The sequence below is a fragment of the Lethenteron reissneri genome, chromosome 14 (genome assembly GCF_015708825.2).
Source record: "Lethenteron reissneri isolate LAM-NWPU_2019-01 chromosome 14, ASM1570882v1, whole genome shotgun sequence".
Lineage (NCBI taxonomy): Eukaryota > Metazoa > Chordata > Hyperoartia > Petromyzontiformes > Petromyzontidae > Lethenteron > Lethenteron reissneri.
The window spans coordinates 13,169,212-13,181,828 of NC_083792.1; the positions used below are offsets into that span (position 1 = coordinate 13,169,212).

Here is a 12,617-nt window from a genome sequence, read left to right on the forward strand (position 1 = left end):
GATGGGATTTAAATAAATTGTTTTTAATTTTGTTAGCGTTTTTGTTGCAATTTGTTTTGTGCATTTATCGCCGTTACGGAACATTGCCAGACATCTTCTTGGTTCTTTCGGTAAAGTCACGTGACTTTACCGAAAGAACCACGAAGATGAATCCCTGCAGTCACGAAAGCTTTAAATCGAAATTGCCAGACGTCTTTATCTGCCGGTCGGCAACTGAGCGCCATACCCAGAGTTAGTTCACAGGCCCCGACTAGATAATGTCACTTGTTCGTTTCCATATAAGGTGGCGTAACTTAGTTGGTTTTTTTATATCTATATACAGTGTTAGTTCTAAGATACCCAAAATAATTAGGCTGCCGCATGAATTCACTTCTATTGGCCATGTAATGAAATTGGTACCGTTGAAAGTTTTGCCACCTATTTTTGCCACCATGGCCAGCAAATTTACGCTGCAGTGCACAGACTACAGGTAGTCTGTTTGAAAAATATATTAGTAAAATGAACTGCAGTCCATTTCTCCATTTGAATTTAATATATATAGCCCATTGGTCTTTTGGCCTTATAGACCAATCTTCCCCTGAAGCATTTGTTTAAGCAGGCAAAGTCTGGACCAGAGTTGACCTTCAGGGTTTAATCAGCAGTGTCAGGTTCGCCCCATTTGCTGGGAGCTTCCTGAGGAACTGAATGTTTCGGAATAGCTCTGAAAAGTTCACGTTCCTGCAGAAGTTCCTCGCACGTGGAGTGAAAGGTTGCAGATTACGCCGAATAGTTTGCGATTCAGGTTCCTCCATATTTTTTAATTAAATATTAATTTCATCATTAAACCTCCTTGGCCAGTACCAAAATATAATAATAGAGTTTTTTCCTTTTTTCTGGTAACAAAACTGAAACCTTTTTACAAGGATTCATGTCTGCATTAACCACAATACTTGCAGTCAAATGCAAACAAAAACACACTATGATAATATATGCATTGTCCTTGAAACTGATTGGTCCACACCAAGGGACGACTTTCTTTTGAGCCTCAACCCAATTGGTGCTCGACCAGAGGACTCCAAAAGGCGTACAGCTCATATTTTGGTACTGGCCAAGGAGGTCTAATGATGTAGATGCTCACCCCGAGCCCTCATTACTTTGATAGTGCAAATATTCATTTCCCACGATTCTCTGCGTGTATGTTAATTAGATATTCATGATCCAATATCCTCCATGTCTGGTCATTACTGACACGTTACCTGCGATCCTCTACACAGTGCACGATGAGGGGCGCATGTATCCACAAATCAAATGCTCTCTTGAAGTCTTAGCATCCTTCATGACAACATTTGGGTTGTTGGGAAACTCGGGGTGTATGGGAATCAAGTACTAGTGCAGCACACAATGCGGACCGTGAGGGATATTTGACCCTCCATCACCACACTGGTCATGTGCCAGCTGGTAAAGGTGGGAAGGATAGATGTACACTGCCCCCTGCTTGCCCCAACGTGTCCTGGCAGCAGCTTTATAACACTTTTTTACCCATGGTGGTCATCGATATATACACTCATCATAAAGGGTTTTGGGTTAGATCGCGTAAGTATAAATGTGTCGTCACCCTCCACCACCCGACACAGCCAGTAAGGGGTTTGTCACGTAAACAGCGTGCAAACTCGTGACTACTTCAGCCCACAGGTGTGTTGGAGAGTAAATCCACAACATTTACAATTGTTAATTTATACTTTCGCGATCTAACCCACAAAACCTTAATTATTAATAATATTGGTCGCGAAAGCCGACGTGTTCAACTGATATATACACTATTTACGGTGGCCCAATCGTGCGAGATGTTAACTACCCCTCTTGGTATACAGGAGTTCGTAGGTTCGATCCCGACCCTCATGCCTCTTTATTTGGAGTTGCATGTTCTCCCCGTGGTCGTCTGGATTTTTCTCCAGGTCCTCTGGTTTTTCCCTCCACATGTAGAAACATACATTTAGAGTATTTGGCTGCTATAAATATCCACATGATAAGCCACTTCGTTGAGCTATCATTTGTGGCCAGGTCGCTTCTGAAAAAGATCTGTATAGCTCAGTGGGCCTTTAGTGGTAAAATAAAAAAAAAGGTTTATCTCATTTCACATTGACCTCTTGTTTATAGCCTATCTTGGACAATTATACTGCTTCGTAGCTAGAGCATAAATGTATCCTGTGAATCAAGCAAAGAGTATGCGCAATGCTCACTGCTGATGTTTTACGAGCTTGTGTTGATTGGTGGAATGTGAAAACATGGAATGTGACAGCCATCCCCCACTCTGGTCGTGCGCGGCCTTGACTGTAGTTGACATTTAAGGTAAATCCTCTCTTCAAAACTGGAAAACACTCAATAATGCAATACAGACATTTCTCTGTTTAATAATTGCTTAATAAAAACATACTAAACCGTTTCCTTTGCTTCCGTTATGAGTTGATTATTTGAGCTTACCTTATTTCAGGAAACGTTAAGTTTTTTAAATCAAAAAATTGAAGGACACATTTTTGATACATCGTTGGCAATGGTGCGCAAACGCAAACAGCAGACATTCAACACAGGAAAACATATATATAATAGGCAACATTTAGGGATATTGTTCTTCATAACAGAGAGAAAGAAGGATCCTTCTTTGCTTTAAAGATGGAGCATTGGCCAAAACATCCCCGGTAATACTTGTACTTTTATTGCAGTGTAATTTACAAATGTGTTTTACATTTTTGGATCTGGTCGCACAAATAATGTGCGTCATGTAAAACAATTGGGTACCCAGTTGTTAAATGCGGTGAGATCACTCTCCAACAATGCACCGGTGTTGCTGCTGAAAAAGTGATAAACTGGCCACGTCTTGTTTTTCCGTGCCAGCTTTTTTAATTGACTGTGCAGGCAGAGGGGGTTTACGACACACGTTTCAGTTATGCAATCGGACCCTAAAATTAATTATGAATCATAACGTTGGTGGTGAAAGCCGTCTGCATGTCAAACGGAGCAGCGTCTGCAGCTGAATTTATTTGTGTTTCCCTTTCTCCTCTGTGTAGCATTCTGCGCATGTTTCCCACGGACAAGAAGAAGGTGGAGATGGCTCTGATGAGCTGTGCGCTTCCTTTTGGAAGGGTAAGGCAACGTTCCCTTCACCCTTCCTCTGGCTCCGTGGTCCCCGACCCAGCAGTATGTCGAGACATCTCTCAGGGGTACACGTGGCACCTCTAGTAGTCACGTGACCTCTCTAGTAGTCACATGACCTCTCTAGCAGTCACGTGACACCTCTAGTGGTCACGTGACCTCTCTAGTAGTCACGTGACACCTCTAGCAGTCACACGTGACACTTCTAGTAGTCACGTGATACCTCTAGTAGTCACGTGACATCTCTAGTAGTCACACGTGCCATCTCTTTGGGGTGCGCGTGGCATCTTGGGGGTATGTGAGACATCTCTGCGGGGGTGCACGTGACATCGCTAGAGTTTACGGCTGTCATCTCTAGTTTTTAGCTCTCAGCTAATTGTTTTAGGTGTTAATTACTTACGAATGTAATTACAATGTAGGAATGTGTGAATTGTTTAATTAAAAAGTAAACCCGATACGCTGGTGGGGAGAGTATGAGGACAGGGGATAGACCGGTGTGCTCGACGGCGCAGTGGTTTGCACCAAAGGGTGCACACCACTGCTCTCTCTCTCTCCGTGCACACAGAGCATAATGTTCCACGTGGATGCGAATGGGACAACGGCTGAGATTAGGAACAACTCCACGTCCGCGGGGAGAGGTGGGGGGATCATCTTCAAGAGTTGTCTGTCCGGATTTTGTGTGAATTTAATTAATTTGGCTCGTTGTTCTACTCCATTAAAAGTTTCGCTCTCGGTGTTTCCTGAGATTTATGAAGCCTATTAAGGAGTTAAAGTCACACACAAAGCACAGCAATAAAGCCTCGGCTTAGCATCACGTGTTTTATTTGACTCGTAAAACATTTTTTTAACTTTTGAAATATATTAAGCCCGTTTCTCTCATTTCAGCAATCAGTAGGCACTTTGGGAAACTTATGATGACATTTTTTGTAAGTGGTGTAGAATTTATAATAAATACTTCGGTTCATGAATTCGTATTCTTGGATTTTAAAACAGTTCCGCGAGGAATCAGCGCTGAGCTGACACAGCTGATTTCCTCAGTTTAGATCCGGGATTCAGCCTTTATTGATGACACTGAATTCTCACGTTTTTTGCGTTCATGGGCATAGTTCAGTCAATGGGTGTTTTTTTCCCCCCTCAATTTTGCAAACTCTAGCCTTGACAAATTTCTCTCTGAGGATTATAAGTCACTTGAGGGAATATGACGTACAGTGGTTGTGATTTTTCCTATTGTGGGCCATCCTCTAACTCGGGGTGATGCACTGCTTACTGCAAGAGTTCTGATTGGAAATTTCTTCGTAATGACATGGAGCCGATAGTTAATATTATGCATCGGCTTATTTTTCATAATTGGTGCCTTATTGGTTAGATCGTGTCGACAGAATGACAATTTTTTTATTCTAATCTTCCACTGATAAAGCTAATCAAATCAGGTCGTCAGATGGGCTAATGTGCTAATTTATTCGTTTATTCAACAGCTTGGATCGTTGAATAGTACGCAATTATTTTGAAAATAAAATCTTCATAACTTTGGAATAAAAGTATCAAAAGTAAAAAAAAACAATGTGGATTATAAAATCTGTCAAATGTTTCTTTTTAGGAACAAAAATTGGCCTGCTGAATAATTTCAACACAAGCACAAACGTGTGAACGAGTAAAAACAAAAAGCACGTGGTGTTTTCACGTCTCATGGTGAATCTGCCGCAATGAAGTTTTATATTCGTGTTTTTGTTTAAAATATCTCGTGCACAGGCATCATGAACATCTTGAATTTGGCAAGATTGCGACTCCGTGTGGCACACTCCTAACGAGACCCAGGGGGGCAGCGGCGGTGGATGCTGTGCGGAGCCAGACACGGAGCACGCACGCGCACACACGGGCGCGTGCGTGTGTGCATGCATCTGCGTGCGTGTGTGTATCCGCGCGCACGTGTATGTGCGCAGTCCAAGCAGAAGATGTTTGTTTTTCTCATTCTTGCAGAACGATAACATCCCGTTAGCGGAGTTCACATACGAGGCATTCTACAGCTTCGTCAACAAACTCTGCCCCAGGACCGACATAGACAGCATCTTCGCCGAAAGGTGAACGCCGCTGTGTTGCGCGGAGCTAAACAAATTCATAATCCAGAGCGCGTGGACTCGGCCTTTGACCAGATGACCCAGAATGTGCCTGACATCTCGTCACATCCCGGAAGCTAATCAGGGTTTATATGAGTGCGGGCAGCGCGTGGATCGGCTACTGCCAGGCGCAGCAGGTTGCAATAGCCGGCTTTGGGGTGATGTGGGGGACAGCAGAGTGCAGTTGAAGCTAAATGTTTTGCTATACTGTACTCTGGCTACTACAGCTGTGCACGGGGGGGGGGGGGGGGGGGCTTGTACTTCTTTTAGTTCTGGAGTTAAAAGCCAAATGGAGGGACAGACATTTTCAATACATCAATCATGGTGTGAAAAAACATTGTGTTTCAGCCTTCTATTGATATTAATTTCTAGCGAGTAATCTCAGCTCATTCAATTGTTGTATTAAATGTTCATACCCACTCTCCAGGTTGGGTCACACCATCTCAAAAGATAAACGTATGCATTTCGGCATGGAAACCTGCACGGACTATCTTTGGTGTATTGCTCATGCTCGTACTAACTCTCTGGACGTCGGAACAACAAACCGACGTCCATCCATGAATCAACAGCAGCACGATTGTTCCTTCTCTTTAACCAGCGGCGCCAAAAATAAGCCCTACATGACGGTCGAGCAATTTACGGACTTCATCAACAGCAAGCAGCGCGACCCTCGTCTCAACGAGGTCCTCTTCCCTCCGATGAAGACCCACCAGGTGCAGGCGCTCATCGAGAAGTTCGAGACGACCAACCTCGCCAAGAAAGGTGCGCCCGTGCCCCTCCGCCCTGTCGCCCGTGCCCCTCCACACGTCGCTTGTCCGCTGCCCGTGATTCTTAACGGTGGGAATATGCCATTGGAACCTCATTTTCCAGTAAAAAATATGATAATTGTTTTTTACCCTTTTATCTGGCAACAAAACTGACACCTTTTACAAGGAGTCATGTTTGCATAGACCACAATACCTGCGGTCATAATGCAAACAAAAAACATAACTCTGATAATGTATGCACTGTGGGAATATGCTCATCGGTGGCCAGTTAGCTCTGGGGTGGCGAATACAATGTCAGTAGCATTGAACCTGCACCACTGATATCCTAGGTTTGAATCCAAGTTTCAGCCGCCCTTGATTTACTAAAGTACAATGACGCATATCTGACTCTGCGGACAGCGGTATAGGCGGACATGTGAAAAGGTCGGATATGTGAGCATCTACAAGATGAGCACAGTTGGCTACGTACAGTGCGATAAAAGTTCAGCATACATGCAACATCCAGAAAATGACAGTGACACTTTACACAAACACCACACTTGTTTATGGCCATTCATTGGCCAGGGCTTGATATGGGATGTTGTAATGTCCCGCAATCTTAACGACCTTTCACCATGACCTTCAAGACCTCTCACCGACGAACCTGACAACGTCTTATTTTTTTATTTTTCCCTGCCATAAACGCTCACCCATCGCTCAATTGCAGTGAGTTTATGCTTTCAGTGTAGTTAGCAATGTCTGCAAAACAAAATACATTATATTTGGATTTTCACTTTTTGCAGCTTATTTCGGCTCAGCGTGTTATAAGTATTGGATTTATTGCCATGCTTCAAAGCACACTATTTGTTGTGGGATTTAAAGATTTAGGTCTTTAGAAGGGACTTATAAACCTGCGTATTCTCCATATTTTAAGACGCTTTGAAAAGGGGCAAGATGTTAATTACCTCGCCTGGTATACAGGAGGTCGTGGGTTCGATCCCTACCCTGACGCCTGCTGTATATTTGGAGTTTGCGTGTTCTCCCAGTGGTCGCGTGGATTTTTTCTCCTGGTCTTCTGGTTTTACCCTTCGCATTTAGAAACATGCATTTAGAGTATTTGGCTGCTATAAATGTACATGTAATACGCCACTTCGTTGAGCTATCATTTGTGGCCAGGTCACTTCTGAAAAAGAGCTATATAGCTCAGTAGGCCTTACCTTGTAAAATAAAAAAAAAATTGTTTGAAGTAAGACGCACCGCCAAACTTTTGGCAATCCAGAGAATCCGGTAGTTTTAGGAAGCCATCTCTCAGGTGCTGTTCTCTGAATGAGCCCCAATCGGCATACGACAGCAGTAGGCAATGAGGGCTTTACTGCACTGATGATTCCTAATCAGGGTGAAACTCGTGTACAGTTGTCTCATTCCCTGCTGCTGTCTAAATTAAAATGGCCACAATTTTGACTCCGAATGGAAATTTGGCTATATTTGGTCTAATGACCATGGCATCAGTGACACGGTTGTCATACATTGGTGAGGAAAGAGGCAAATAAATGACATGGAATGTCACTAACACTTATTTGTAATGTAAGTACCCAAAACATGAGGGTAAAAACAAAACTTCTCATGTATTCTCAAAGTAATTTTATCCCGCCTGTTATTCTGCTCACTTTATTCTTCGAATGATAGTGACGTTTGATGCGTCTTTGTGTTGACTGTGAACTTTTCTATTTATATCATGGGACCTCCTGTTCAGTGTTTATTGAGCAATTATAATATCAGCCTTCAAGCCCGGGCACTCTTGCAATAAATATATTGAATATTAACCTCATTTAAAGGGGAAAAAAGAACAGGTTAAACGAAAGCACTTTAAGTTAATGTGGATTTGGCTGGTGAGCAAGGACTGCCCTGTAAAGTCCAGGGTAGGTTATTTTTGTTCATTCTACTGCACATAAACATAGGAAGGTTTATACTTTCCCGGATGTTGCAAAACCTGTTCTGCAGCCACGCCGCAACCATAACTATAAGGAAATAAATCGAGTATGTTTCCACTGCAGAGTAACATTCCACTGGTCTCTCAGTGGTGTCCTGTTGTTTTGTGCCACATTGCATCCCCGTGATGGAATGTGCCCTACTGTGCTTGAGCCGTGGGGTTGACAGCAGGGCCTAATTCTGCCTGTGTTTTTGTCCCCCACGACTCCCCCCCCCCACCACTCCCCACCTGCACCTCCCCACCTTCACCTGCACCTCCCCACCACTTCTCACCTGCACCTCCTCACCTTCACCTCCCACCACTCCCCACCTGCACCTCCCCACCTTCACCTGCACCTCCCCACCACTCCCCACCTTCACCACCTCACCTTCACCTCCCCACCACTCCCCACCTGCACCACCTTCACCTTCACCACCTTCACCTTCACCTCCCCACCACTCCCCACCTGCACCTCGCCACCTTCACCACCCCACCTGCACCACCTTCACCACCTTCACCTCCCCACCACTCCCCACCTTCACCTCCTCAGGCCAAATCTCCGTGCTGGGTTTCCTGCGGTACCTGAACGGGGAGGAGAATGGCATTGTCCCTCCAGAGAAGCTGGATTTGAACGAGGACATGACTCAGCCGCTGTCTCATTACTTTATAAACTCGTCGCACAATACCTACCTCACGGGTAAGGACTTGCATTTACATGACGCTTTAATGCCTCGGCAACCATAGCACCTTACATCGTACATCTCATTCGTTACAATCCCCTGCTGCAGCCGTGTCAAGAGTTACCCAAGGTGGCAGCTGTCCCTGTGTGGCACAAGGTGGACTACAAAGAGGTTTTAACCTGCCAGTAGGGGCCGATGTTGCTATGTTGTTTTTTACCCCAATTAATTTAGGTAAATTATTGATTTAATTTGACATTTGACCCAGTGAAGCATGCACGCATAGTCTGTTCTCTTACGTTACCAGATCTTTAACATCCACGGTGACACAATGTGTACTTATGGTTCATATGCATGCAGTATCAACCAGGGCGGCTGCTGAGTTTGAACCGCGAACCTCTGCAGCAAGCGGCGTGGGCCCTGGTACAAGGGGATATCTGAGTCTGCCCTGTCTGCCTTCCACCCCCTCACTGTAGCCTGGTGCCCGAGCAATTGCACTGCCTGCACACTAGAGGGCTATGCCACTTGTTTATGGCTCTGTGTGCGAACCTGGAGACCCGAGTTTAATTCCTGCCAACGGCTACCAACACTAATGACGATTATCTGAACTGGTCCTGGGTCTCCCTTAGGTTGACTGAGCCTCAAATAAGTATCTGGTGCGGTGTGTCAACATCAATAGTAGGTTAGACAAAGGTGGCCAGGCATGGTGCTGTCCACCCACCCCCTTTTGTGCCACGCCAGGCTTTACAGGTCCTGCTCGCTGACAGCACTTTCCTCTAGAGTCAGTTGAGGCTATACGGGAGTTACTTGTCTTGTGTACGTCTTTACATGTGTGCATGAGTATGGGTGCCTGTGCGTACATGTCACGCTTGTCGATAATCAGCGCGACGGCAAGACAAGTGGTGCCGCTGCCTAACGCAGGCACCTCGTCTCTCGCTGCTCGGTAACAAAGTGGAGGGTCCGTGTTTGTCCCAGGGGGGCAGCTGAAGGGCAACTCGTCGGTGGAGATGTACCGCCAGTCCCTGCTCGCCGGGTGCCGTTGCGTGGAGCTCGACTGCTGGAAGGGACGCACGGCCGACGAGGACCCCATCATCACCCACGGCTTCACCATGACCACCGAGATTCCCTTCAAGGTGTGGCGGTGTCCCCGTTTCCCCGCACTCCTGCGTCTTCCTTCCGCGCAGCGTGATATACGGATTGCATTTGTGTCGTACGACTCGGGTCGGTTTGGTGGTGTCGCTGTTCGAATCGTTTCTTTTTTGGTTTTAACGCGAGTTTGCTGGGAACCATGTCCGACATTTCCCTCCCATGTACTCGGAACTTCTTGGGGAACTGAATAGTTAAGAATAATGAAGGTGGGAAGTTCTGTATTGCTGCCATTTCGCCAAGACCTCCTTGCGAAATGAGATGTGGTTGTCATTGGTTTTATCCTGGTTAGATAAATATCAATACTAAGAACAGGTTTCTGTAGAGGTGAGATGTGTAGAGAGTGCTCGACTTGAAGACTCGGTGCTGCTGCTACTGCTGCTGCAGCTATTGCTGCTGTTCTCATTTCTAGCTGATTGAGGCTGCGTCCTCGCTTCTGTGTGTTTAGGAGGTGATCGATGCCATCGCTGAGACTGCCTTCAAGACCTCGCCATACCCCGTGGTCCTTTCCTTTGAAAACCACGTTGATTCGTACGTCACTCTCCCATCTTTCCTTACATACACACTCTAGTCTAGGTGCTGTGACAGCGCATTGATTAATAATTTTAAATAGGTTATTTCTATCACGTTTATGTGTGTCGAATTGCGCGTGTTGAGAATTTTTTGTTTTATTGAAGCTGTTCATATGCAAGTGATCTGGCTTAAGGCACATTTGGGCTCAACGAGCAAAAACAAAATTGCACAAACGAGACAGAACAATAATAGAGGTTTTTTGGGTTAGATCGTGTACATTTCTAAATGTGTCGTTCAACCCGCCACCACCCAACACAGCCAACGAGTAAAGGTGTCACGTAAACAGAACGTGACCAATTCGTCACTAGTACAGCACAAGTGTATAGTGTTTTGTGTAGTATAGTGTAGTGTGTAGTAGTGTATAGTGTAGTGTATAGTGTAGTAGTGTATAGTGTAGTATATAGTGTAGTATACTAGTACAGCACACCGGTGTGTTGGAGAGCCAAGCCACAACATTTACAATCTGAGTACGACGTTTCGCCAGTAATTACAACTAGCTTCATCAGGCGACAGCCAGATTTGTGGAGAAGACCTCCTGAGACGGAATAAACAGGAGACGACACAAATGAGATGGTAAACATGTTTTAAATTAAGTATGTAAATGTATTAATACATTGAATTGTGACAATTCATCGAATCATTGGGCAAGGGTAAAGTATTACATGCCCTACACAGTCAGTTGTTCCATCAAATGTTCTTTTGCTAAATTGTATTCATCGATGTTTCAATCAACATTCTGCAAGATACTAGCACCATGCCCCAATGTACCCTCTTGCAAGTGATTGTTCAATTGTCAGAGTGACATCAAACAAACTTCTTCTTGATTTTCATCAGCAGTAGCTGCAGCCGTGATTAATACACTGCTGGATGAAGGCCTCACCACGTCGTTGCCATTCCCCATGGTCTGACAAGGCCATAGTCCATCTGGTTCCTGCACGCGAGCTAATCGCTTCGCTGCATCTCTGTGGCGGTCATCCTCTCACTACTCTCGCTCTGGCCGCTATTCTGTCCGCTGTCTTGTCCTAGCAAATGTGTCCTGCCCAAGCCCACTTACATTTCTTCAGAGTAGATATGATGTTTAATTCCACGTCTAGTCCACGTGTTCCTGTTTTTATCTCTCATTATAATCCCAAGCGTGCATCCCTCCATGTGTTGTGTGTGTGTCATTTGCAGCTTTTATTCCACTTCTTTTGTCAGCGTCTATGCTTTACCATCCACGTGTCATCCTCGACAATACGCACTGATGGAAAACTTTCTTCTAAAGGAACATTTTTGTGTTTATTTTAATTATAAATTGAAAAAAAAAATTCAAAAGCACTGCAACCTGCACTCGCCTCACCTCCTCATTTCATCAGTTTGATCCAGGGCACAATTTAATAATTAAATGCTCCTTAGTCTGTTCAAGTTGTGTAACGCCAATACAATAATTGTCTCTCGTTGAGAAAACTTCGTTGAATGTGACTTTTGTTTTCATTTATCGCTCTCCCAAATTCGCAGACTTCCTCGTTTCAGATATTCAGTAATTTCCTGAAGTTCAATTCTACTGATCGTTCACAATGGCTGGCACTGGCAAATATTGAGTTGGTTGGTTTATACTTTCTGAATTTATGTTAACACCTTTGGTTTTTTATAATGTTCACAAAATATCGTCACTCAATACCTGTGAATAGTCTTGAGTGAGAGACTAATTTGTATCATTTAAGCCATAGATTGCATATGTATACTGTACTGAATTCCATGTTATAGTATTCCTTCAGTTATATATGTAACAATGTATTCATTTTATTGGGCACTTTATTTTGAATGTCATGCAAATTTCTTGCTTTTTACTTGGATTATATTGCACCCGTTCTTTACACAGTTGTGAAGTAAACAAATATACAAAAACTCCAAAAACATTTAAATCACCTGCATGAACGCCTTGGCCTTCATACTGTGACATCAAAACCAAACATGATTTCAGAGTGGTTTTAGACCACTGAAATCATGAATTGTAACATTAGCCGATAAAAGCTACGTGTTCTGTAAATGTTTAGTTTTCGTTGATTTTGTCGTGTTTTGTATCGTCAATGTATTTATTTACTAATGTATATATTTGTTTTCGCGACAGCCCCAAACAGCAGGCCAAGATGGCGGAGTACTGCAGGCTGATGTTTGGAGACGCTCTGCTCGTGGACGTTCTCGACAAATATCCGGTACGCACGCAACGCTCGAAACCCTCCCTCCCCGTGCGGCTCATTGAATAACGGATGCTCTGGCGCGT

General features: G+C 44.3%; 1 protein-coding gene across 2 annotated transcripts in view; it reads left to right on the forward strand.

Moving 5' to 3' along the window:
- The window catches only part of LOC133342427 (1-phosphatidylinositol 4,5-bisphosphate phosphodiesterase beta-1-like), a 57,022-nt gene that overhangs the window by 5,730 nt on the left and 38,675 nt on the right, over nt 1-12,617 (forward strand). For both annotated transcript variants that reach the window (XM_061551607.1, XM_061551608.1), the window contains exons 4-10: nt 3,045-3,120; nt 5,107-5,207; nt 5,842-6,005; nt 8,509-8,655; nt 9,611-9,768; nt 10,230-10,312; nt 12,465-12,549. In XM_061551607.1, the coding sequence (XP_061407591.1) occupies nt 3,045-3,120; nt 5,107-5,207; nt 5,842-6,005; nt 8,509-8,655; nt 9,611-9,768; nt 10,230-10,312; nt 12,465-12,549 (814 nt within the window). The remainder of the gene's footprint in view (nt 1-3,044; nt 3,121-5,106; nt 5,208-5,841; nt 6,006-8,508; nt 8,656-9,610; nt 9,769-10,229; nt 10,313-12,464; nt 12,550-12,617) is intronic.